The following is a 25342-nucleotide window of genomic DNA, read 5'->3' on the forward strand; positions in this document are numbered from 1 at the left end:
CCTGCACAGGCAGGATGACATGGCCCAAGGTGAGCGGCCCTGCCTGCGCAGGCAGGATGACATGGCCCAAGGTGAGCTCTGCTCCGGGCCCCCAGGGATCAGCACATTTAGGGCTCATTGTGTCTGTCTGCAGAGAGTGAGGAGTCCCCCCGTCACCATGAACTGTGTCACTGTCCCAGGGTTCAGGAGCTGCTCTGCACCCCCTTTGTTGTGTTCTGGTGGCTGTGAGCTTGGCCTCCGTTCTGCAAGTTATTTTTTTAATGTGTGGTTAAAGTACAAAATATGGTACTTATAAAAGGAATTAATTAGAGGGTGTTGCAGACCACTATTGTATGTAGTTTTCTATGCTTATTGAAACAGAAAAAGGTTTAAAAAGCCTGTATTTCACTCTTTGCAATCTTACAGTATGTGAATAGGGTGCATGAAATGTGTGAATAACTTTCAGCTTTAAAATTTCACTCTTTTTCAGTTGCACAGAAATAAGGACTGCCTCTTATCCCCTGCTGAATAGAAATTGAAACCTTAAGAAAATGTAGCAGTTAATTTCCAGTACAGGATGATAAGCAGTAGAATTTGCTTTTTTGTTTGCAGACCTTTTATGGGTTTAATTTCATCTCTCTCACCCTCTCAGACTGTTGGATTGCATTTTTAATTTATCAAGGAACTGTAGTTTGCACTAAAATAAATCTACAGGTCTGACAGCTTGTCATGTAGGGAGGTAATAGCATTGGCCTGGGGATGGCTTCTATGCAGTCATTAAAAGGAACAGAAGGTTTTCCCTTCTCCTGCTGGTTCTTCCCCCCTATTAAACAGGAAATAGCACCAGTACTTAGGAGTTTCAGTAAAGCTTTTTTCAAACTGCTAACCTCCCCGGGAAGAAAAGGAGCTGTAGGGCTTTTTATGACTCCTTAAAAGCACTGAGCACAAAAAGGGAGGAGGAGCAGCATGCTGTAGTGGATAAAACTGTGTCCCTTCATCCTCAGTGGGATGTAGTTTACACTGAAATGCCCATTTGGTGTTTAGGGGGTGCAGCAGGGGGTGTGGGGCACGGCTGGCTTTAGATGCCTGGACTGACATAACTTGGCTGCCAACCCAGTAACTGAGGACTTGATGGGCAGAGAGCCACCTCTGTCATGTGGGACCAGAGGGAGGAGCAGAGAAGGGAAAGGTCTTGTTATGGACCAAGGAGGGGAGGATGCAGCCAGCAGATGAGGGCTGGGCTGGGAGGGGGTGATGGAGTGGTAGCAAGGGGATGTCAAAGGGACATGCTGGCCTGTAGTTCTGTTCCCCTCCTGAAGTGATTTAACTGAGATTTACAGGGAGAAGAAAGAAATGCAAAGGTAATCAAACTTTCTACCCTCTCCCCCAATTTAGGATAATTTAGGGAGTGTAATTTAGCTCTCAAAACTAGAGAAACTTTGATCCATTGGAGAAACAAAAGTTCACAAACTCCAGGACAGTTAATTTTAAATAGCCGTTAGTCAGTTTGAGATGTTTTTAAAACACTATTAGCTTAAGTTGTGTTTAAGTAAGGTTATTTGTTGCCTTATTCTGAAGGCGTAGAAAGACAGGAACATATCTTAATGTAGCTTTGTGCATGTTTGAGAGGTAGTGGCTAAAGGCTAGTTTATGGTAGTATTTATGAAGTTACCAAGGTGAAGTTTCACCAAATAATTTTTTACAAAAGCTTCCAGTATGATAAAGATTTCCAAGGAAAATCAGTGAAAATATTATCTAACTTAACATCATATAAATCCCACCAGGAAGCTTTCTGCATATTCAAAAACGTAAGAAACTCCATAAACCTGGTGTCAGCTCACTAATAAATGCAGTAAAAAGCCCAGGAGACTTCCTAGTATTAATTTCAGCTGATGCCCATTGCAGAGGCTGCCCTGAGGGAGCAGAGCTCAGTGCAGCCCTGAGCTCAGGCTGGCTGAAGCACAGAAGGTGCCGTGGTCCTGTGGCCCTTCTTGGCTGCAGAGAGAAACTCGTTGCTGAATGTTGAACTCCTGAGAGCTCAGACTGGTAACGTTTGATGCCCGTCCTTTTTAAGCAGCTCCAAAACATTCATTTCAGCTTTCAAACATATGAACAGGAGTACAGGGCAGAGACTAAACTGAGGGAAAACAGCTCCATGAGTTCTGACTGAATGGTTTGAGCACCTGAAGAGGATGTGTTACCCCTTTGCTGCTGCCAGAACTGAGGCCATAGAGTGAAGTGCATTGATACAATAGCAGTGTTTTGTCCCTTTCTTAACACTGGCTTTGATGACCCTGGCTGTTCCTTTCACAAGGAGAGAAATTCAGTATAAGATATCAACTCATAGTTGTTTTGATAAAACAAGGCATTCTTTTGTACCGGGCTTGTTATTTCCTAATTCTTTTTAACCTATGTATTATTTATATGGAACAGGATCTTAGAAAACACATATCCATAAAAACTGAGTTTGTCTTAAATTCAGCATTATGATATTAAAAGTGCTTTTGGGTAGATTGTTCTGACTATGACACATTCACTAGGAAGTGATTGTAGAATGCTGGATTTTTTTTTTCACAAGAAATCAAATTAGGAGTTCAAAACATTAATTCATTATCATATGTCTGCCATTAAATTTTTCTTCCAATGAATCTTTGGAAACTTAAGATACATTAAAAAAAATTTTATAGGAATACTTGTCCTTCATATCTTGTTACTTTTACAGCTTCTCCATTTTGCTAGAAGGAGAGACAAGTTCCTATGACTTGCTGTAGGGATCTGTAGTAGGAACTAAGCAATTTGTACAGTAGGGAAATAACCTAACAAAGGTAGCAAGCAACAAGTGGAATAAATTCCTCAGTGAAACAAATGTTCATTCCCCGGACTTGCTGTTTCCTGGCCTTCCATGCAGTGTTACAGGTGCAATATCTGTTTTCTCCACAGAAAAGCGCCTTTCCAGAGGTATTTCCCATGCCAGCTCAGCCATAGTGTCCCTTGCTCGATCCCATGTAGCAAACGACTGCAGCAGTGAGCAGTTTCCTTTGGAGATGCCCATCTACACATTCCAACTGCCAGACCTCAGCGTGTACAGCGAGGACTTCAGGAGCTTCATCGAGCGCGACCTGATCGAGCAAGCGACCATGGTGGCCTTGGAGCAGGCAGGTGGGTGACACTGGGGTGTCAGCAGGTGGGTAAATACTCCAGGTGTCAGCAGTGGCTGACACTGGGGTGTCAGCAGTGGGTGAACACTCCATCTGTCAGCTAGGCAGCCCCACTTTTTGGTTGACAGTTCTAGTCATGCTTCATTTCTGGAGCTTGCACATCCTGCATGGGGAATAAATTCCAGAGAGCAAAAGCAAATACTGTGCTCTTTGCGAAACAACACATATCCCAATCCTCTGTTTCTTTTAAAACATCATAGAAAAAGCTGTCAAATTTAGTTAATAAAACAAAGAAATTGAGAGAGGAAGGAAAGGAGGACTGATGTGGAAGTCATGTGATAGAGAAGTATGTAAATCTGGATGGTCAGAGAGGGTTGGTACTTCCAGTTCTCATGAGGAAATTACATCACAATGACTGTCAAAGGAAACATCTTCAAGTTCTATTGCAGCTTGAGAGAAGAGTTTTTAGATATGTATTTTATGTCTTAATTATTATTCTGTAATGAGAAATGACATAATTTTAAAGCAATACTTCGGTATTGCCATGAGAAAAAATGGGAAGAAATTTAATATCAACATTAATTCAGATTTATTAGTACTTTAAAGTTTTAAGCCAGTTTTAAAGGATATGGGGAAAGGTATTTAAAATTAGTATCTGTGCATTACCAAACATCAAGTGTATTAATGAACCATGAAATGAACACATCTGTGTGGAATGCCCAACTGGTGATCTAAAGGAGTCCTAAAACCAGATTTCATGGCTGCTTGTGGGATATTGAATAGACAGTAGCTTTTTGTGTGTGTGTGTGAATTGCTATATAGATTGATCTGAGTGTTCATCCTCAAACCTTGGTGCCCAGTCACACTGTGTGAGCTCAGACTCATAAACTGCCCCTTGTCAGGGCACCGCATTGCAGTATTTAGGCAGGACCTTTGCTAATCTAGTGTCACTTTGAATACTTAAAATGTATTGTCATGTGCTCTTTTTTTGGCTTTGGTAACTGAAAAGCAAGACATAGACAATAACATCAAACAGTAACTGTTTAAGAAAAAGAACAACAAACTCCAACAAAACTAGCAAACTACCAAAAAACCCCAGTGTTCAGAAGGCCTTTTTCTGGGAGAAATGAAAGTATAAAATAAGGTAGAAATGCCACCAGGCAACTATGAAGTATGAAAACTGTCATTCACCTACCTAGAAAACATATCTAGTTTCTCTAAGAGCCAGCTAACCCAAGGAGGACAGGGAAAACCAGGATGGCTCTTCCTCTGACAGCTCTGCCAAATCCTCCCCATTCCACAGAGCTCTCAGAAGATCCCTTGCTACAGTACCATTTTTGAGCTACCTCCTTCAGTGGAATTACAGCCTTTAGATGTAGTATAAACTAGAGGATCACAGTGGCTTTCTGACCTTAAAATCAGAGAATATGTGAATTTAGAGCTGACAAACTAATTCACAGAGAGCTGGCTGGCTTTGAACTTGAAACAGGGCTGCAGAAACTACCAAATTTACTGCCTCGTAGCATTCCTCTCTCAAATCTCTCTGAAAATTAGAATAAATCATTTATTCTTTTCTTCACATTAATTAGGGCAGTAGTAACTTGACTGACACTGGAAAAGTCCCTTCATCCACAGAGCCTCCAGGGATGTCTTAACCATTTGAAGTACTTGTGGTTTTGATCACAGGTATCCTTGTAGCCTACATAGACTTAGTTTACTTGTATTTCATTCAAATAATCTAGAACTTCCTGGGAAACAGTTGTGCAGTTAAGTAAGTTAAGCAGATCAAACAATTTACTTAAGAAAATCATGTAAGGTTTCATATAAACCGACCTTTTGTCGGTTTCCTTTTATTTCCTGCCTATTTTAGACATTGTTGTACAAAATGAAGAGAGTGAATTAATTGGAAAGTCACTTAACAGTAGACATTGTCTCCTACCAAGAGTTTGCCTATGGTTTGGTCAGTGACATAAAAAGTGGAGAGAAGGTGCATTCCCTGCAAAGGGCCTAAAATCTCCTTCAAACCAACCCCAACCCCATGAAGGACAGCAGGTTCTGGAGCTGAGGTTGGGGATGTTTTTGAAGGAAGAGAGGGGTGTACTTGGTATAGCAGTGGGAATTTCAAGAGAAGAGAAAAACAAAAGAAGCTGATTAGGCAAAAGGAGGAGGGAATTTTTTGGGAACTAACAGCTTACTACTCCCAGAGTATAGATTGGGAGAGCAGAATTATGACCAACAGACTGTCCCACATGTTGTCTGGGTGTCTGTAAAAGCCTGTAAGATTTTTATGTTTTCCTTTATGTGCTTAAGCTCTTGCTACCATATCATCTATAGGTGAAAGGATGTTCAGGTTACATCCTCTCTGTATAGAAACTCAGAGCAAAATTCCTGATTTACTGCAAAATTCTGCTTGAGATTATAAAGGAAAGGCTCAAATAAAGGCAGTATGATTTACTCACTCTCCACTGCTGCAATGTACCCTCTACTCCTTACGTGACTGCTTTCCAAATATTCCTCTTAGAGGATAGAATTCACCACATTCATAAAAACATTTTGAGGTTTTGTCCATCTTAGAAACTCAGCAGCTGATTATTGCCAGAACTGGAATGAGCTCAGCTTGTAGGTAATGGCAGACTGATCTCTGTGCTCTTGCAGTAATGGTGTGGAGTTTTGACAGAGAGTGTCTTGAGATATTGATAATATGAAATGATGTCTGTGTGAAAGGAGTTTTATAATTCTAAATATTATGCTGCAGCAAATTGATTTTCATTATAGACATGTGCTCCCCTGTGTGTTGTTAATGTGTGGGTTGACACAAAAGGGAGATATTATGAAAACTTCTGCTGTACTCATGAGTTTAAAAAACAGGCAGAAGAATGACTGGTCTAACACAGTGTTTTTAATTAAAAGAAAAAGCAATTCTATTGCAGTGCTGAAATAAAATTCAATACAAAAGTTAAAAGTACACTGTATGAACGTCCAAGAATTGCTTTCCTACACTTTTCTTTCTGTGCTTATGTTTGTGTTTTCTAAGAAGCATTTTATACAGCTACAAGCAAAGTAAACAGCAATATGCTGTTAAGCCTGAATTCCATGTCTTCAAAAATAATCCATCACAATTACGGAAATGTTTGATTCCAAACCATTAAGAATCAAGCCTTGTTAAAGAAAAATGTGCATCTTCTAAGACTGTGGAAGCATTTTATTATCCCAGAATTTTTAACAGATTTTCACACAGTACATGCAGGGTGCTGGGATAGCAACCATTGTAATTACAGGAGAGCTGTATTAATTTCCTGATTTTCCAGGCTTGTGTAATTCAGATCTGAGTGACAAATACTGTATCACAGAGCAGGATAAATGCTGGGATGTCATAGAAAACAGTCTGGTTCAGGTTATGAAAGAACTGATGAAGCAAAGCCGTAGCAGTGGATGTGCAGCTCCCTGAGCCCAGGGTCTGGTACCTGCAGCCCCCCAGGCCTGGGCATCGCCTTCTGTGCCCTCTCACTCCAGGGGTGTTGGTTTGCATTCCAGTCAGTAGCTGGGCACAGAGTCCGTGTTCCTTATGCACCGGCTGAAAGGGAAGCTTTTATTTCATTGCTCACTTTTGCTCATTTCCACATGCACAGCTCAACATTTCATTTCAAGGACACAAGTAGACATGAGTAGCCTTGCAGATGCCACTGCAAAGCTGACTTTATCAACTAGGCTAAAGAGAGAGCTCCTGCAAGGAGGGCCTTTCTGAAGCACTGAAAATGTATTGGTGAATGCTTTATTTTAAAATGTCAGCAGACACTGAATGAGCATTATAAACCCACATAGAAAATCTGTTCTTGTCATTTTCTTCGCATCAATACTTGCAAGTGCACATTTATTGTATAGACCTAAAACTAAGAATAAACAAAGCTGGTCAAGTCAGAAACATGGGAAGTGTAGAAGTGGCCCTGCTGACATGAGGATCTGAGGTTCCAGCACCTCTTGCTGTCTGACTGTTGTGAGTGGGCTGTGAACTCCTGTGCTGCCTCAGCTGGGCAGTCCTGTGCATACCCTGAGCTTCTTATGAGTTATTGCTGGTGGACTCCAGAGGGTACTTGGGGGGTGTTTGGGGTGAACAATTGCTTTTGAAAATTTTATGGGGTGTCCAGAATTAGACTTGCTTTGGAAACTGAAAATGTTATTTTGTGACTTGCTCCGCTTGGGCGATGGATGAGAGGTGGATTTCTGGAAATCCCATGTACTGGAGAAATGACAGAAAGGCTGATTTCTTAGGGAGACTGAGCTTGTGTAAGCAACGTGTCTCTTAAGACTATACCACTGTTTATTTTTTTCAATTTAATTCTGCCACTATCGAACATGTTTCTAAATAAGCTTTTACCAATCTCAAGAAAATAATCAGCTAGCTTGGCTTTAGTATTTCCATATAAAGAAAAAGTCACAGCATAAATATTTTTTATTAAATGCTCCAGATTCCATGTGGGAAAGCTCTCCAAAATCCCCAACCACAAGTAAAAGAAGAGCCATCCAAGAGCCACACGTTCAGCCAGTGCAGGAAGGCAGACCTTGAGTCCCATGTGCACAGATGGAGGGGTTTCCTCAGTGTGGTGTCTGCTCTGTCAGAGCCTTTGAGGACTTGGCCTAAGGCTGGTTTGCCTGGATGTGTGAGAGAGGGCTGTTAATGGCACAGTGAATTGTGTTGAAAGACAATCACACTCAATCTGAGGTAGAACTCTACAAGCTGTGACATGACATTTCACACTTTTTCCCATCTGTAACCTTTGGTTTTCTCTTAATTAATATTCCATTTTTTCTGTAAGAATTCTGACTTATTTTTGTTATGATAAATGCACAGTGGCCTTGGAGGCCGTGGTTTGCTCACAGCTCTGCAGTGAAACTGCAATCAAATTCTGTCACATAAGCACTTGAGAGGGGTCTTGTCTTTTGTGGCATCTCCTTTTCCCCTGTCCAGAGAAAGTTATATTAAGCTGCTGTTTGCTATATCCTTGAAACTTTTTGGTAGTTAATTCTACAAGAAAACTCCCAAGTCTGTAAAGCCATTTCATTTATTAGCAGCTTAAACCAGAAAAAAAAGAAAATATGGGCTGGAGAACATGAAGAGGGAGCAAAGGGTTTATGCAGAGTTTCTACAAAGGTTCATTAAATCTCCTTTAAACTCATGTTTGGTTTGAATTTGGTTGACTGTACGTGTACCACCAACCATGTTTGAGCATGTGCATGTTTGAGCAAGGAACACATTACAAATGGACCTTGGTAAACTGGAGGACAGTGCTGTATTTCTTCTTTATGGGATAGTCATAACGTAGAATAATTTCTGTGGCACATTTTTAACTTGTTTATACTGTCAGTGAATTTCTCTATAGAGCACATCTTGCTGAATGCTTTCTTACCTTGTACAGTGCCAGTGTATAAGGCTTCAAGGGGCTGATACTGAAAGCCAGGCCTGGCCCCTGTAAATACTTGAAATGTGTTCTCTGTTCTCTACTGCCTCTTTTTGAGCCATTCAGGTCTTAGAACCATCTAGAACCTTCCTGGGCAATTTTTGCCCATAAGTCCTGCTGCAAGAAACAACACACCTGTGGCTTGTAATACAACATGGAGGCTTACGAAAATAACACTTAAACATGTCTAATGTCTATTAATAATACTACAACATTAACTTTCTCTGAGGCTCAGCTTCTCTGCACAGAATACAAAAGAAATACCTGGTATCAGAGTGATGAATTCTTGCTGGGCCCTGCAGATCAGGGAGCAGGGGGAGCCAGGAGATGCTTTGCATCATGCCAAGTTGGATACACGCTGTGTAGTGCAGGGTAGGATAATGTCAGAACACAGAAACAGCTGGCAGTCTTCAGCCATGAAGGATACTAGATTGTGTTAACATTTCCTTTGAGTTTGCACCTGAAGTCTTAAGTATCATGCAAATAAAGGGCAACATTGTGTGCTCGTGTCTACCCCTCTGATTGTATGTTGCAGATCATAGACTTGGATGGGACTTTTAATCTAAAATTAGACCCTGGTTTTGGCTGAGATAGAGTTAGTTTTCTTCCTAGTAGCTGGTACAGCTCTGTGTTTTGCATTCAGTATGACAATAATGTTGGGAACATGCTGATGTTTCAGTTGTTGCTGAGCAGGACTTAAACTGAGTCAAGGACTTTTCAGCTTCTCATGCTCTGCCAGGGAGGAGGCTGGAGGGGTACAAGGAGCTGGGAGGGGACACAGCAGGGAGAGCAGAGCCCAGATGGCCTAAGGAATATTCCAGAGCACATGGCATCATGTTGAGCATATAAACCATGGGGAAATCTGGCTGGGAGCTGCTCCTCAGGAGCTGGCTGAGCATTGGTTGCTTGGTGGTGACCAATTTTTTTCATTTGCATTATGTGGGTTTTTGGGGGGTTATTTCTCTCTCCTACTTTTATTTTCTTTTTCTTTATTTATTATTATTGTTGTTGTTATTTAAAATTTATTTCAATTGTTTAACTGTTCTTACCTTAACCCATGAGTTTTGTCACTTTTACCCTTCCATTCTGTCCCCTGTCCCACCAAAGCAGGGAGTGAGTGGCTGGGGCTGTCAGCTGGGGGCTAAACCATGACACCTGGCTAGGACTTTTAATCTTGATCTAACACTGAGATCAAATTTTAATGTACTAGAATATGACTACTATAAATCTCAAGAGTATTTTTGCTGTAAAATAACATCAGTTTCTTTAAATTGTATTTTTTAAGATTCAATTAATTTTATGAGAAAGTAAGAAGCAAGATGAAGTAGGAGACCAACAGAGGGAGGAAGAGTGAGAAATGGGTCTAGTTTGTCCATAAGTGTTGTATTATCAAAGCAGACAGAAAAAAGCCCGAGGAAGAACTGTTTCCAGTTTTCATTTAAGCTCCACTTTCCTGTTGTGTCCCTACAGGGATCAACTATAAGCACTAGATTTGAAAAACGAAAACGTACCACTTTTTTGTTATAATCTAATAATAAACCCCTTTCTGCTAATTTTTTAGTAAGCCATAAGCTTTATGATGTTAACCAAGCCCACAAACATTTTTTGCATAATCTACTGGATGGAAGATCACTTTCACAGAAACCTTCCATTACTCAAAATGTTCATAAACAGCAGACTTTAACATTTATTACCAACAGCTGCTGGTTATTCTGCAAAGCAATGCCACTCATTATGGCCTTAAATGCTACCTAAGGTCTGTCTGGTTTTAGGTCTTCTAACTATGCTTTATACAGCACCTTGCTGTAACTTCTTACTGAACATGATTCCACCAAAACATTCTGCAAAAAGCAGGTTGCAAGTTGTTATTTCTGATACAGGAGTTGCTAAAAATGATAACTCCTTATTTCCAAAGGCTGTCTAATAGTGCTTTAAATTAAGCTTCTTTAATGCATATTTAACTTAGAACTAAGTAAGCCAAGTCTGAGGTGTTGTTCATTTACAAACCAGCTGCTAAAATCATGAGGATTACCAAATGTGCTTAGTTGTTGATCTGCTCTGCATCTTTACAGTGTCGTACTCTCACCCCATACTGACTAACTGCAATTTAATTACATAGTTCTTAGTATCCAGAACAAGTAACTGGGGTGCATATTAAACACTTATATTATTTTTCCCATAACATGTGTTACCTGTTGTTACAAATGAATTTCAGTATAATTTTGTAATGAAAGCTTATTAATGGAGAGAAGTTTATTTGTTGTTTGAACTTCCTTCTGTTTGAGGGATTTAACCTTAAGTGCAAGACTGTATAAATATATAGCCACTATTTCCTCTCAGCTTGCAAGTCAAGAAATTGAAGGGGAAAATGTCTGCAAAAGAGGACAAACAAAGATGTGGAGTCACCACAGGCTGCCTATTGCATTATTCATTCAATTATTCACTTGTGCATTACCCACAGACCTGCCAAAACTCTTGGGAAGTGTACCAGCTCTACTCATCACTGGTAATCAGCTGCTCTTCCTCATCCCCCGAGATGTTTTACAATCAGTCCCATTCTCTTGCTTTGTGTCAGAAATGCTCCGTGGCCATTTAACCCTCCCGTGTGTTCCTACATGGCAACCTGTGTGCCAGGAATGATGCCCTTCGCTGTTGGCTTGGGCATTGATAGTCTTCAGGACTTATTTACTTCATCTTGGTACATCAAATATCCCTCCTCTCATCAGTCCTTCTCATAATCCATCTCTGGTTTGTCATCTGTAAAAGATGCTTCACATAGCAGTGATGGATAAGTGGTTCTCTAAATATTCTCAAAGAGAAAAGCCATGTGCTATACTACACCTTGGGCTATGTGTTGGGCTCATTTTAATTCTCAGGTAGTGCAGCTGTTGGGTTTTAGTGAATCTAATAATGATTTACATTATGGTAAATGAGAGGAGAATCAGCTGTTGAAACAATAGGACTTTAATTAATAAACAGACCTTACAGTAAAATATCTTGATCACCACAAACATATTAATTTTGTATTTTGAAAAAAAAAATACTTTATTACTGTAATGTTATCTGTCATCTGTGTATGGGAGGCCAGTGTCAATTATGTTTGGGAACTGGTAGCAAGACTTATAACGGTATTTAGGCAATAAACTCCCTGGAAATCCACCCCTGGATGCAGCATATGAGAAGAGAAATGCAATTTAATTAAAGATGCTCTCTTCTTTTCCAAATACATTTAGAGAATAGTTTATCTGCCTCTTGTTTCTAATCTTTTCAGTTTTCACTTCTGAGACTACATTTTAGCTTGTTTGGCAGAGAGGATGTTCCTGAGGAGCCTTCCTGCTCCCTGTTCCCTGCACACAGCCTGTGTCCCGCTCCCTCCCCTCTGCACCCCCTCAGCAGGTTCTCTCTTTTCAGGCCGACTCAACTGGTGGTCCACAGTGTGCACGAGCTGCAAACGCCTGCTGCCCCTGGCCACCACAGGGGATGGGAACTGCCTCCTGCACGCTGCCTCTCTGGGTAAGGGGGAGTCTGCACGTGAACCCTGCTGCCAAAAACGCTGACTGCTTCTCTCCATCCCCAGCGCAGGCTCAGAAACACGGGAGGTGCAAAGACCTGCGTTAAAAGTCTGGTTTGGAGCAATATATTCTTCAAATTCCACTGAAGTTTTGTTTCCCTCAAGCATACCTAAAGCAGGGGAATAAAAGTTTTATTAGGTTATAAAAGAAGGATAACTGGAACAGTATTAAAAAACACCAGCGATTTGCATTTTCCTTATATTTTCCTGTTCCCAGCCTAAGAGCTCTGGAACAGGCAAATTCCAGGTGCTTTTGCAGGATTGTCCTCATTGTGCACAAGGAATTGCAGTCATTCTCTTGATTTTGTTAAACAGTTCTCTTGCTGTCTTCAAGAATGCAATATCAAGCTATTATCTCTCTTAGTTCCTTGTAGAGTTTCAGCATTTGGGGTGAATTAAAGTAATTTCCAATTGATTAATTAATTGTTAATACAAGATCTTTGAAGCTTGTCTACAAATCAGTAGAAACCTGTGAAGCTGAAAGTCTTTGATATGCTTTCTCTTTCCTAACCTATTATGAGGAAACTTATTTTTTGTTGCAGTTGCTAAAATCTTCCACCAGCAGAACTCTAAGAGGTGACTTTTTAAAAACACTGGGATTTTTAATATTTTGAAGAGACTCTTCTTGTTGAAAGAAGTAATAAGAAAAAAGTTTTTGCTGTTCCCAAGTATCCTTTTATCTTTGTTCACTTCATTTTTAATTAGGAGGAATTGTATGTTATTTACAGCAAATGTTTGGAGTGTTTGGACCTGAGAACAGCAGCTGACAACATGGTCACTGAAATGTGGCTGTCCATGGGCCCACGTCTTTGGGAGAGCTCTGCTCTCTTTTGGTGTAGGGTTACTATTCCCAACTACATTAAGATGTTTTATTATCTTAAAATGAGATTAAAAGCCTGTGGCTGGTCATATTTTTAGACTTTCTATCATCTTGAATGCTCGTCTCTTCACTTGGGTGTTGAAGCCAGAGGGATTTGCCATCGTGCTGTGTGAGAGTTGGAGGCCTTTGGGTGTTGGTGTCAGCTGTGATTCTCAGCAGTGCCTGCAGTGCTCATTAACATTCCTGTGCCTGCAAACCATGCTGGCAACTACAGCCAAAACCAACCTGTGCATTGAATATTCCATGGCTTGCAGCAAAGTTGAAGTTGCCTGCAAGCAAACCCTGAAACAGCTCAAGTCCTTAGTCATTCCTTAATCACAGTTTAAAATTTGTTAGAATCCCTCTTGTTGTTCATGAGCACATTTATACTGAGTGGCTCTTTTGGAAACCTTAAAAATGATGAGAGAATTATTTGCTGAGGAGAATGCTAAATTATATATCAGCCGTTTGTGTTTCACTGCAGCTTGTTTCAAACTGAATGTCCTCTTGTGCTGCTTCAGGGATGTGGGGATTCCACGACCGGGACCTGGTGTTACGGAAAGCTCTCTACACCATGATGAGAAGTGGAGCTGAGAGGGAAGCACTGAAAAGGAGATGGAGATGGCAACAGACCCAGCAGAATAAGGAGGTCTGTATGGCCTGAAGACAGTCTTGTTAATACCATTGAGGGTTAAAAGCATTCTTCTGAAGTTTGGTGTGAAAGTTTCCATTGCTATCAAATTCCTTGGCCTTCCATATTGCACAGGGAAAGAGGTGCTTCTACTTAGAATTTTCATATCAGAATAACAGAGAGCGTGTTTGTAGTTTTGTGGATATATCTATGCAGAGTTTTGTCCCTAAAAAGGTCTAAGTTTAGAACCTGTAAAAAATTGGGGGCTGCAAAACCAAATATATAATTTAGCTGTCACAGGTGTTATAAAATGAGGGCATGAAATCCACAAGAGAGAGAAACCCCCATTTGGGAGAGATTTCCCAGAATGGGGAATTGGGATTCTTGGAGCTGCAACCAAATATGGTTTGGATGTTTCTTAACTAAAATAATTTGGTAGATTTGGTTTGACTGTTGATTGAAAGCTGTACCTCAACATGTTTTTTTCTGAAGATGTCTGTGCCTAAACAGTGGCTAGGAAAGCCCATTTCAGGAGTAATCCTGGATGCAAACAAGTGAATATGCTTCAATGTTTGTGGCATATTTGTAATCTGGTTTTTGTTGGCAGCAGTCAGTGAGAACACAGCTGAGCTGTGACTGCCTCAGCTGTTACAGGCTACCTGAAAAAACAGGGGTACAGAAACACTTTTATATCATTTTTGCTCTTAAACAGAAGGAGAAAGCATCACCTGTCTGCCCAGGAGAGCATTCATAGTAGTTCCAGATACCGGGAAGGAGGCAAACCTCCAGAAATGGGCAGTAAAGCACGTTAACCATGGTTACAAGGAATTCTGTGTGAATAAGTGGCTCTCAGGAGTGGAGCACTGCGTTAGCAGCAGAGACCCACATCTAGAAATATAATCCACTATGCAGTTAGTTGAGATCTTTTTTAATAAGTTAATATTCTTTCACCTGAATAGAAATATTGAACTATTAATGGTCCAAGAAATTAAACCATGTCCTGTGTGAAACACAAATCAGTCAGTGCTAAAGGCTGCTGCAGAACTCTGCTTCCATTGTGTGCCAGCAGGATGTAAAGCCCTTCCCTCTCTCCCCCAGTCAGGGTTGGTGTACACGGAGGAGGAGTGGGAGCGGGAGTGGAACGAGCTGCTCAAACTGGCGTCGAGTGAGCCCCGGACACACTTCAGCAAGAACGGAGGCACCGGTGGGGGGTAAGTGCAGAGCAGGGCAGGGTCTTGGAGGGTTTGTTCTCAGCAGGAAAACGATACAGCACAACTGAATGAAGGTGTTTACAGCACCATCAAACGATCTTTTGACTTGTGCTTTTTTTAGCCTGGTAGAATGTAATTATCTGAATATCCTATTATAATATTTAGCATTTTCATTATGTTTTCTTGTACAGTTACCACACTAACTTGAGGTCACTTTGTATCCAAGAGTCTGGATTTAATAAATCCTAATTTCTTTGTTTCTGGAACAAGCATGTTGTCAGTCTCATTTAGCTTCAAGGAGATGAAGTGCCTCATCTCACTGAAGAAGTGCAGCTTTCTGTTTGGGGAACCCTCAGCAGGAAGGTGGCCCCTGCTTGGGTATTTTTACTAGGACACAGAATGACAGAATAACATCACACCTTCTAATAGCATTCTGGAAGGAAATGGTTTGTGCCTGGATATCACCTCTTGTGTATTTGATCACAGCCAGCCTCTCATATTCATACATTTATTTCAGTGCTTTTTTGCTTTGCAGTTCAAACACAAAATCTTCAATTTGTTTCTACTTTAAAATGCTGTTAACCCTAAACATATAGGAGGGGAAAAAAATCGTATTTTTGGTATTAGAGCTAAAGATTAAATATTTGGATGCAGTATCTTTTTAAAGAGAAGGCAAAATATTGAGTTACAGTTTGTAGTCTCATGAAGCCATTCTGAAAAATCAATATGCTACTTCGGTCTTTGTACAGTTATTAAAAAGCTTAACTAAAAATTGTGGTAATTACTGTTGCACCAGTAGGAACAACTGCACTTTCTTTGACTATTCAAGCTCCTGTTAAACTCATGTAACATCCACAATGCCCTCAAATGCAGGAAGTATTTAAGGACTGTTTATTTCATGGCCAGGCTTCGTGAACGAAGATTTGGGAAGGGCTCTACCCACGTTTGTTGCAAGCGCGTTGGTGGCTAAAGAGGCCAATATGAGACAGGCACATCCAGTTGCAAAAGGTACAGCAGAAAGACTCCTTAGGTGATATATTCTGCAAGGATTTAAGGACTGTTTATTTAACATCAAACTGATTCCCTGTCATCCCAGTACAGTTCGATGTTGCTGGAAGGTTCTGCAGAGGGTTTGTCTGTGTTTCTAAGAACCACATGCGATTCTTTCCTTGCCCAGTTCCCTGGCTGTTTATCCACACTGATTCCATGGGCAGGCTGATTGCAGCTGCTCTGACTGCACTCTGCAGAGTTGCAGTGTTTGTTACTACCCAGTGCTACCAGGAAGGCAAGGGAGGGGGGCGTGTTTTCTTGACCAGCTCAGTCTGTGTGTTTAATCTTTCTATGATACTCAATTAGTAGCATTTCAGTCAGTGAGCTTATTATAAACAGAACCAGACAAACTGATGGTCTCAGGCAAACACACAGTACTGTCTCCTGCCTTGCATTTAGTTCAGATGTTCAGAATGTAAATGGAAAAATACAGAAATATATTTGTGAAAAAGTTTGGGATGAAACAGTATCTACAACACTTAAATACCTCTGATCCACATATAGAATCTGCTTTAAATAATGTGATATGATAAACCATCCCTCACTTTCAGTGCAGTTCTTTCCAACAATAGGATTATTGATCAGCCTTAAGAATGCAGAAGCTTTAGTTTTTGTTTCTAGTGTTTATCACTAAAAATATTTAGTGTTTGTTTACTTGGTGCATAATTTTCTTTAGCTACTGATTCCCCTGCAGAAAATTCCATGTGGTGATAAGTAAATTGACAAAAGAATGAGAGTAACAAAGTCCATAGATGTTCTCTGGGCTGTGAAAGAATATATTTTCCTTTTGACTCTATTATGTTAAACACAGGTAATTCTACAAATGCAGGAGGACATTGCTTAGAATTGTCAGCCATAACGTGTCTCATTTTCTTCTGTTTTGAAGCTAAAAAAGAGATTTGTTTTCATTTTAGTCTCTAGTTTGTTTCCTATCTTTGTAGGTATTTTCCTGTTGATACAGTTCAGTGTTCTAATGCAGCTCAGTTTGTATTTCTATTAAATTTGGTCATTCAGCCCCAGTTTTCTCTGGCCTTATTCTATCTGTTTCATTCTATATGTTTCACATACATAGTATCTGCTAGTCAGAGATGCCCTCGAATGTTGCATTTGCCAGGCATCAACCACCTTTACCTTCAGTTCCCAGGTCCTTACACAGGGGGTAGTACTATTACATAAAGAAGCAATTTAAGTTGGGTTTAATGTTCTCATCATGGCTTGCATTTATCTTTTTTGCAAATCTAAATAAAGTAAGTATAAATGGGCAACAGTTAATTTTTCCTGTGAACACTGAAAGAAGAATCAGGCAAGAAACAGCCCATTAAACATGTGAATATGTATTTCTCCTTACATTCATTTCAAAGACAGAATGAATGTGGCAGAATGAATTACTTTCTCAATTTAATGATCCCATGTTCAAAGTAGGGCCTTTGATAAGGAAAAGGAATATCAAAATAGTATTTTTGAGAGGGGGGTATATTATGTCTTCTTGTTAGGTGCTATATTAAGAAAACTTGCCCATCAGTCTTTGAACTGTAGATGAGATGAATTTTCCTTTGGTGTCAGAATTAGCTAAAGCATCAGAAGTTGTATCTGCTTCAAAAGAATTCAGTGACAAAGCTGAGTCTGGAATTGTGCTTCCTCATTCACCTGCAAGCTCCTTTTAGTTATTTTTCAGAGTGAACTACGTGCAGAGGAGATCAGTTGTCACTAAATCTCCCAAGATCCCTCCTGTGAGAGCACTCTCGTTCTGAGGCTAGGAAGTTGGAAAGAAAGAAAAAGGGGAACACAGGAAAACCTGGTTCATAAGTTCTCATTTCCAACATGTAAAATCCTCCAAGCACTAAAGCAGACCAAACCAATGCATTATGAAGCAGATTCTTGTTTTGAAACAGATTTGCACATCTGTCTGTAAATGTAAAAAATGAATTCTAGATTAACATAATTGCTTCATTTATCTCCATTTACCAGCAAAGCCAGGGGTACTGAACTGAAGCAACTGCTTTGAAAAAAGGAAAATATCTTGTACCCTGTTTTGTGTTGAGAACCTAACTGTTGCCATCCTGCTTAAGAGAAAATTCCAGCTCCCTCCTTCCCTGTGCAGCCTTGTGCCAGTCAGAACCTGTTGCTGGATTGAACAGCACTGTTGTTACTCACTTGTCGCAAACCTGGGTGTTGTGTCGTGGGCTGAGCTAGTGCAGGTTTGGGAAGCATGAACTGTCACTTGTAGTCTGTCTCTATGCTGCTGACATTATCTTATTAATAGAATCAAGGGATTTTAAATGGCGAAGAAGGGAGAGAATACTGCTGTAATCCTTCCGTGTGTTGTTGGAGTTTTATTTAAGGCAGAAACCCCAAACATTTAGACAGGAAATACCTCTCAGATGCAGGTGTTCTCTGAGGTTTTGGACTTGGTGAGGTATTGAGAACATACAGTTCTTCATACACAACTACTGAAGCCACCCAAGACCCTCATCTTATAGAGAATTTAGTTTAGACCATTTAACAAAGAAATACCATTTAAGTGATTTTTTTATCTGATCTGGTGTCTGTTATAGGACTAATATTTCTTTTAAACTGTCCAGTATATGCAGCAATTACAGGGTGGAGATAGAAAATGGTTCATTATAACAGTGTATCTTTTGATTATTAGCTGAAGTTTGTAATGGCTGACACATCTTTTCATCTGGCCTATTTGCTGTTCATGTAACTTGTACTGAAGCCAAACACAGCCTGGAAATATTCAAACTGCCCACTGATTCAGATATGGGACTCAAAGCATTCACATTCTGTGTCTCCTTTAGTCAGTGCAAAATACCTTTTTTTTTCCCTGAAGAATGAAAGACTGTCCCGGGGCTGTGCCATTTTCTGTGTCTGAGTTGAAGCTCAGTGCTGAACACCTGTAAGGAAATAACAGAGAGGTTCCTCACCTACAGCAGGAATTTGGACTTGCTGTTGAGCTGCAGCTGTGCTTTATTTGAGCTGGTTTTTATTTGAGGATTGTTAAGCAGGAAAAGAAGAGGTGTCAGAAATGAAATGGTGGCAAATAGAGATGTAAACTCAGATGTCATTCTGATCTCATGCTTCTAACAGACCTCCAGGCTGGAGAACTTTACACTTGCCATGTTGTCTCAGTGCCTCTCACTGTCTGTGGGCATTGCTTGTGCTCTGCATGAATCCAAAACTCAACCTGAACTTGGAACAGCCATTTTGAGTCTTTTGGACTCACTGAGAATCTGGAGGCTCTGGGTGGGGGAGAAGAGCAAGGTGACCATAGGGAGCTGTTTAGGAGGAAATCCAAGGACAGGAAAACAGATCTTTCTCAGAGTTGCCAGGCAGCAGAGGAGCAGCCAGCACACAGCCAGGTGGAACAGCAGGGGAGGTGACTTTCCCAGTCTAGCTTTTTGGAAAAGGTTTTCTTGCTTTGGTGGCTGCAGTACAAATTAGATTTTCCATGAGGGGGAGAGTCTCTCTGGAGTGCTGAGTAGGTGTCCGCTGTGTTTGGACTGCAGGTATCAGTGGTCCTGTAGGTCAGACTGAGATTTTTATTTTTATCTGTTTGGGGGTTTTTCCTGTTAATGTGCTCTTATAATCAAGATAAATTATTTAGTCAGAGTGCTCTGGTTGAGCAGGATTGTGCAATGCAGATCTGTGTGACAGTGGATTTCATTATTTAAAGTTAGCTTTAAATGAACAGAGGAATTAATTTCAGTTTCCTACATTTTCTTTGCTTCCACGTTATATTGACAAAATTATTTTGTCCACAATTTTCATGGTCATGTAGCTAGCATAAATAAAGATCCATGGAAAAAAGTGGAATGATAAGCAGATCAAAGGATGTGGTAGGTTGCCATGGACACTTGATGATGATTTTTTCATTCTCTTTAATCTTTAGTAAAATTCATACTGAATCCTCAGCAGTGCTACTGAAATACAAAACAACCCACATGAATTACTGGCACTGATGATACAGAACTGGACACTAGAAAGGTTTCCCAGAGGGGTTGTGAAGGGACTCAAAGGTCCTGGACACAGCCTGGGGCAGCTCTGGGTGGCCCTACTGGAGCAGGGCTTGGACAAGGGACCTCCAGAGCTCCCTCACCACCTCAGCCACTCTGACCCTGGGACAGGGAGTAATGGAACATGATGTGTAACAGAAGAGAAGGGGTTTGAAAACTGTGAATTTGGTCATAGCTAGTGAATGAAGCAACTTGATGTGATACTGGAGAGTAAAGATGCCCAGTGGAATTTTGGAGTTTGTGCAGTTGGGCATGGCACCAGCTGAGCAAAGGGACAGAGATCCTTCTGAGACAACTGCATCTGGAATGTGCCTTCCAGTTCTAGAAACCTCATCAACAAGGAGATGAGGAATAATTAGAGGATTTGAAAAAAAAAATTAGGACTGATAGTCAGGAAATACTAATTGAGAAAATAGCTGGAAATCTTTCTGGCACATTGTCTTGCCAATAACAGGATTCTCCTGACTTCCCTTTGGCTAAAAAATTGCTCTGAGGGTGACATAGGACTGCAAATGCTGAAAAACTGTCACAGCCAACCACGGAGAAGAGTTCAGTGAGGAGTATGGGAAGAAATTACAAAATGGGGAATTTAGTTTGAACATCAGGGAAAAATTCCTGATGAGTTTGGGTAATGGGAGGAGGGATATGGGGAAGGAGAGGTTTCTCACTGCTTGATCAGTGAATGTCTCCTGCATCAGCCTCCCTGAAAGCAGGTGAAATTCAGCTCATTGGAAAATCTAATAGGACAGTGAATCTCCAGTTCCTTACACAGGTAACCCCTCCCCATCTTAAAAAAAAAAAAAAGGTTTTGTAACAATCAAAAAAAAAAAAGCTGACAACTTTGTCAGTTAAATTCCTCCTGCTCAAATTGATATCAGTGTTTCTTACATTGCCAAGGTAAACTCACCTGAACTAGAAAGGCACTGTAGGATCTGTGTGCCAAGGGTGTCACGTGAAATTATGATTTCTGTGACAAAAGTAGATTTACTCCAAAAGCTTGGCTAAGAATCATCATTTCTATTTCTGCTAGGCTACCAAACAATATCAGAAAGGAATTAATTTTGCTGACTACTGAACGGGCATGGAGTCTGCAAGTGAAAACATTTCCTCTGTTGCTATTATTTTATTTCCAAAAATGCATTCTGCTTCCCTATTTCTTATGGTACCTATTTCAATAATTAGAATATGTGTTTCAGAAGAGTGGGATATAAGTGACAATGAAGGATGAACAGCTGCTGGGATGTGCTGATTCACTGAAGTTCCAGTGGTTGGTTCAAGTTGGCTCAAAACAGTCTCAATGCTGTGTCTTCCAGAGTGGATAATGCAGAAGACCCAGTGTATGAGAGCCTGGAAGAGTTCCATGTTTTTGTCTTAGCCCACATTTTGAGAAGACCTATTGTTGTAGTAGCAGACACGATGTTACGAGACTCAGGGGGAGAAGGTAAGATCTTGGTTGGACATCTCCACTCCTCTGGAAATGGAATCAATCCTAACCTGCCACACACAACAGACCCAGCTGTCACATACCTGGGTGTTTATGGGAGAGCTGCTGCCTTCTTTTGAAAGAAAAAACAAACCAGAAAGCACAGAATTATGCTCAATCCATTTCTGTTAGATAAAAGTAAATAGGATAATCATGTAAGTCCTGATGAAAATCTGTTTATCCTAGATATTGGCTATTAAACTTAATAAGCATCACATTACAGAACACAGTGCATTTGTGATTGGTTTAGGTTAACAAGGTTCTAAGTTTGCTGTGTTATTTTGTTGTCCCTTAAAACCCTGCAGAAATCAATCTAATCTTTGAAAAATTGAATTTTGAATGTGTGTGTCTTGGATTTTTGTTTTTAATGACTCCTTTGCAGCTTATCATTCAAACGTTTCCAGACTGTTTTATTCAGTTTGCACATGTGAGCACACAAATGCTGGAGCCAGCTGGACACTGTCTGAGCAGGACTTGAAGGATTAAATTCACTTCACTCACTTTCTACAATGAACTAACAGAATACTAGTTCATGATAGTGTGTTGCTTAACTAAAGGGGGATGTTTGGTTGATTAAAGGAAGATGTTAAATGGCTGTAGATGATTCGGTAAGTTATGGAAAAACACCTGAAAGACAATGCAGCCACTGATCACAGCCAGCGTGGGCTCACAAGGGGAACTCATTTTGGAAATATTTCAGCAATAAAGATTCGTATTTTTGTAGCAAAAGGAAAAAATAATTGGTCAGAAGCAAACACGTTGAGAGAATTTTCCTGCCCAAACTTGCTGTTCCCATAATTATATATAGAAGCAAGTGTATATATAGAAGCAAGATTTTTCCCCTACAGATGGAGCATCCCATTTATCTACTTGTAGAATTTTTCGAGTTCTTCCTTAACATTACCACGCATGCATACCTATGCACATTCACAGATATGTAACGTGTGGCCTATAAACATGTTTGTAAGGCACGAGCAGAGTCTGTTGCCAAAAGAATGTAGTGTATTTACTGATGATTATTAGAAAATACGCTTCTCCTTACAAGTATTACAGGAAGGTACAGATCTGCATACCTGTGTGAGTCATTGAGATTTTGTTATAAGACCTTAATAACTTTACTAGTAAACAATTAAAGCAAGGAAAAATATGTAAGAGCAGAAGGTTTTCATTATTGCTTGTTGTGTATTTACTGACATTTTTATAATTAAATTTTACCTGTTATGACTGTTTCCTGCACTGATTACTGTGCTTTAGTCTGCTCTCCTGGGGCTCTGAAAATATTGCAGCACAATTGTTACAATTATTGTCTGTTCTTAAAAGATCCCCTTTTCCTTTGCAGCATTTGCACCAATACCATTTGGAGGAATTTATTTGCCACTTGAAGTTCTCCCAAACAGATGCCATTGCTCACCTCTTGTGCTGGCCTATGATCAGGCCCATTTCTCTGCTCTTGTTTCCATGGAACAAAAAGACCAACAGAGAGAACAAGGTATGCTATAAACACAGTAACACTAGGATATATATTGAATACAATGCACACAGTACCTTCTTCTACCTGTAGGTGTATTTAGCTATCAGAAAAGAGACAATATTCACTAAATTTTATTGCTGCATGCTTAGGAGTAGTCTAATCACAAGCCTGGGAGCCAAGAACTCAACAGTCCTAATCCATGGGCTGTCACTGCCTGTCTTTGTCACTCACACTGTTTCTGTCAGTCAGTTCCATATATGTACATAAATGTACAGGTATAACCATAGTTACCTACAGTACTCTGGGTTCTTGAAGGCCTTTGTTAGTTTGGGTTAATAAAGTGTTCAGAAGCTTAAGTGTGAATCAGATACTACTAAAAACTCATGTAATGGAAAAAAATACCTCTCTTGTAGTATGCTAAATGCACTTTTCTCATTTAAAAACATTTAGGTGAAATGTTTTTACCTTGCTGCCTTCTGTTCTGCTTTGGAACAGTGACAAAAAAGTCTGACCAGATACTTCTGTGTCAAGTTGGAGCTTCCTGGATATGGGATTGGGAGTGACAAGAGCTTCAGAACTGGATCTGTTCTTGCATTAGTAGCCCAGGAGCTGGCTATAAGTGCCCTTATTTGCTAGAGCTGTTTGCTTAATAATAGAAAGCTGTGAGATGAAGTTCTATCTGTCTTTGTTCCTTTTGTGAAGAAGGGAAAAGTTTTTTGCCAAAAACATGTTAAGGCTTTAGAAAAATTCAAGGGAGTTTTGCTTTTAGTTATGAGTCTTATTTTTTCCTGGTGATACTTCCAAGGTGTTTTAAATCCCTTATGAATGCATATAGCTGTAAAGTAAATGGGAATGTGTGCTGGTTGTTGAGATCTCCTGAGTGAATGCCATTCCATCCTCCTTCATAGGGAGGTCTAGAGGCACCTAAATGTCCATCCTTTGATTCCCTAACCCTGTGTGCATTCCATCTGATTTTGGATGTATTAGGCATTGCCATGCCCATTGCCATGCCAGCAGTGCTGCAGCTCTGCAAAGCAGAGAGGAAGGTGTTCACTAAAATTATGAGAAGGAGCAAGAAAGGAGTTGTTGAACAGCAGATTTTGCTGTAGTGTCTTCACACAAGAATCTGACACCTGATTTGTCACCCCTTTGGGAGGAGCAGAGAGCTTTTACATGAGCTGTGTGAGATGGGAAGCTACACCAAGGATTGCAGGTGGTATTGGCAACCTTGTGCTGGTCAAGAGGAGACTGAATCATAAGACTGAAATGGAGAAGGTTGATCTAGATGTAGATACTCAAGATGTCAGATATTCAATGGGAAAAATCAGTCCAGTCCAGCTCTTTGGCCTCCACTGTCACAGAACTATTTCAGGGATTCGTAGGCAGGTGCTTGGGAATATCTCTGGCCTTGGCATTATGTGCTGGGACATTGGAGCTGCCTTCCAGCCCTCAGGCAGTAGAAGAACAGCCCTTAGGAAAATGCTTTTCACATAGGAAAACCCTGAGGTATGATGTGAAACACCTTCTGAGAAATGAAAGTCTGAAAAGCAAATCTATCCCATTTCAATGCAAAAATGTGATATGAATGAAGCTGGAGTTTTGGAGAGCCTTTAAGGACATGGTCTCACTGTTGATAGTTGCTGATGATACACTGTAAAGTTGTCTGGTGGAGTTGCCAGTGTCTGTTTCTTCCTTTCTAACAACTGGGACCAGAATGATATCAGCAGACTGACAGAAACCTCATTTATCTCAGGCACATCTGTCTGCCTTCATACCAGGCTTCATGATCACAGGTCTTACAAGAGCCTCTGTGTGCAAATAACTGGATACACAGAACTGAACTCTCTCTGCAATAACTTTGCAGTCAGGGGAACTGCCATCCACCAAACCTTTTGCTGTTGTTGTGTCCTCTAAGGGATGGGATTGACAAAAGGTAGTGAGGGACATTACTGTTCAGCTGCTCTGACCCCGCCTCTCCCATATATTCCTGTTAGTCACACACTGCAAGATCTTGGGTTTGATAATGAGATTATATATTTGATTTCTCCCACAAGTGCTAGGGAAAACTGTCTTTCTGTAGGATTTTCCTACACCTGTATTGCCACAGGAAAGGTGCTGGGAGAGAAAACCCTACCAAATATCCAGCGCAGCATCAGAAACATTAAATACTGGTTTTCATGTTCATCCAGGTTAATTACAAGGGTCAATGAATCAAAGTAGTATTTGTTTTGTATGACCCAGTTGTACGTGTCTTACTGCAGGGCCTTGAATACCCAGGCTCCAGTTCTGTGGAGCAGCAGAGAGCATTTGGCATTTATTCTGGGATGAAGGGAATGCTTTAGCTTTCAGCTGCCAGGCTGGTTGCTGTTGGAGACCAGAGCAACCACAGCATTCCTGTTATTCTCCCTGCTGTGGCAGGAAGTGGGCTGGCACAAGGATGCTCCAGCAGTGCTGGGT

At 40.5% G+C, this 25342-nt stretch overlaps 1 protein-coding gene across 9 annotated transcripts in view; it reads left to right on the forward strand.

The window, feature by feature from the left end:
• OTUD7A (OTU deubiquitinase 7A) overlaps window positions 1-25342 on the forward strand; it is a 121337-nt gene that overhangs the window by 88671 nt on the left and 7324 nt on the right. For 5 of the 9 annotated variants that reach the window (XM_027657615.1, XM_027657613.1, XM_027657617.1 and 2 more), the window contains 7 exons: window positions 30-71; window positions 2920-3138; window positions 12005-12106; window positions 13545-13672; window positions 14753-14865; window positions 21245-21372; window positions 22754-22903. In XM_027657615.1, coding sequence (XP_027513416.1) covers window positions 30-71; window positions 2920-3138; window positions 12005-12106; window positions 13545-13672; window positions 14753-14865; window positions 21245-21372; window positions 22754-22903 — 882 coding nt within the window. Of the gene's footprint in view, window positions 1-28; window positions 72-2919; window positions 3139-12004; window positions 12107-13544; window positions 13673-14752; window positions 14866-21244; window positions 21373-22753; window positions 22904-25342 lie in introns of all 9 variants that reach the window. The other 4 variants (XM_027657622.1, XM_027657619.1, XM_027657620.1 and 1 more) reach the window with 3 other exon arrangements.

Source organism: Corapipo altera, unplaced genomic scaffold (assembly GCF_003945725.1).
Source record: "Corapipo altera isolate COAL_440 unplaced genomic scaffold, ASM394572v1 308, whole genome shotgun sequence".
NCBI lineage: Eukaryota > Metazoa > Chordata > Aves > Passeriformes > Pipridae > Corapipo > Corapipo altera.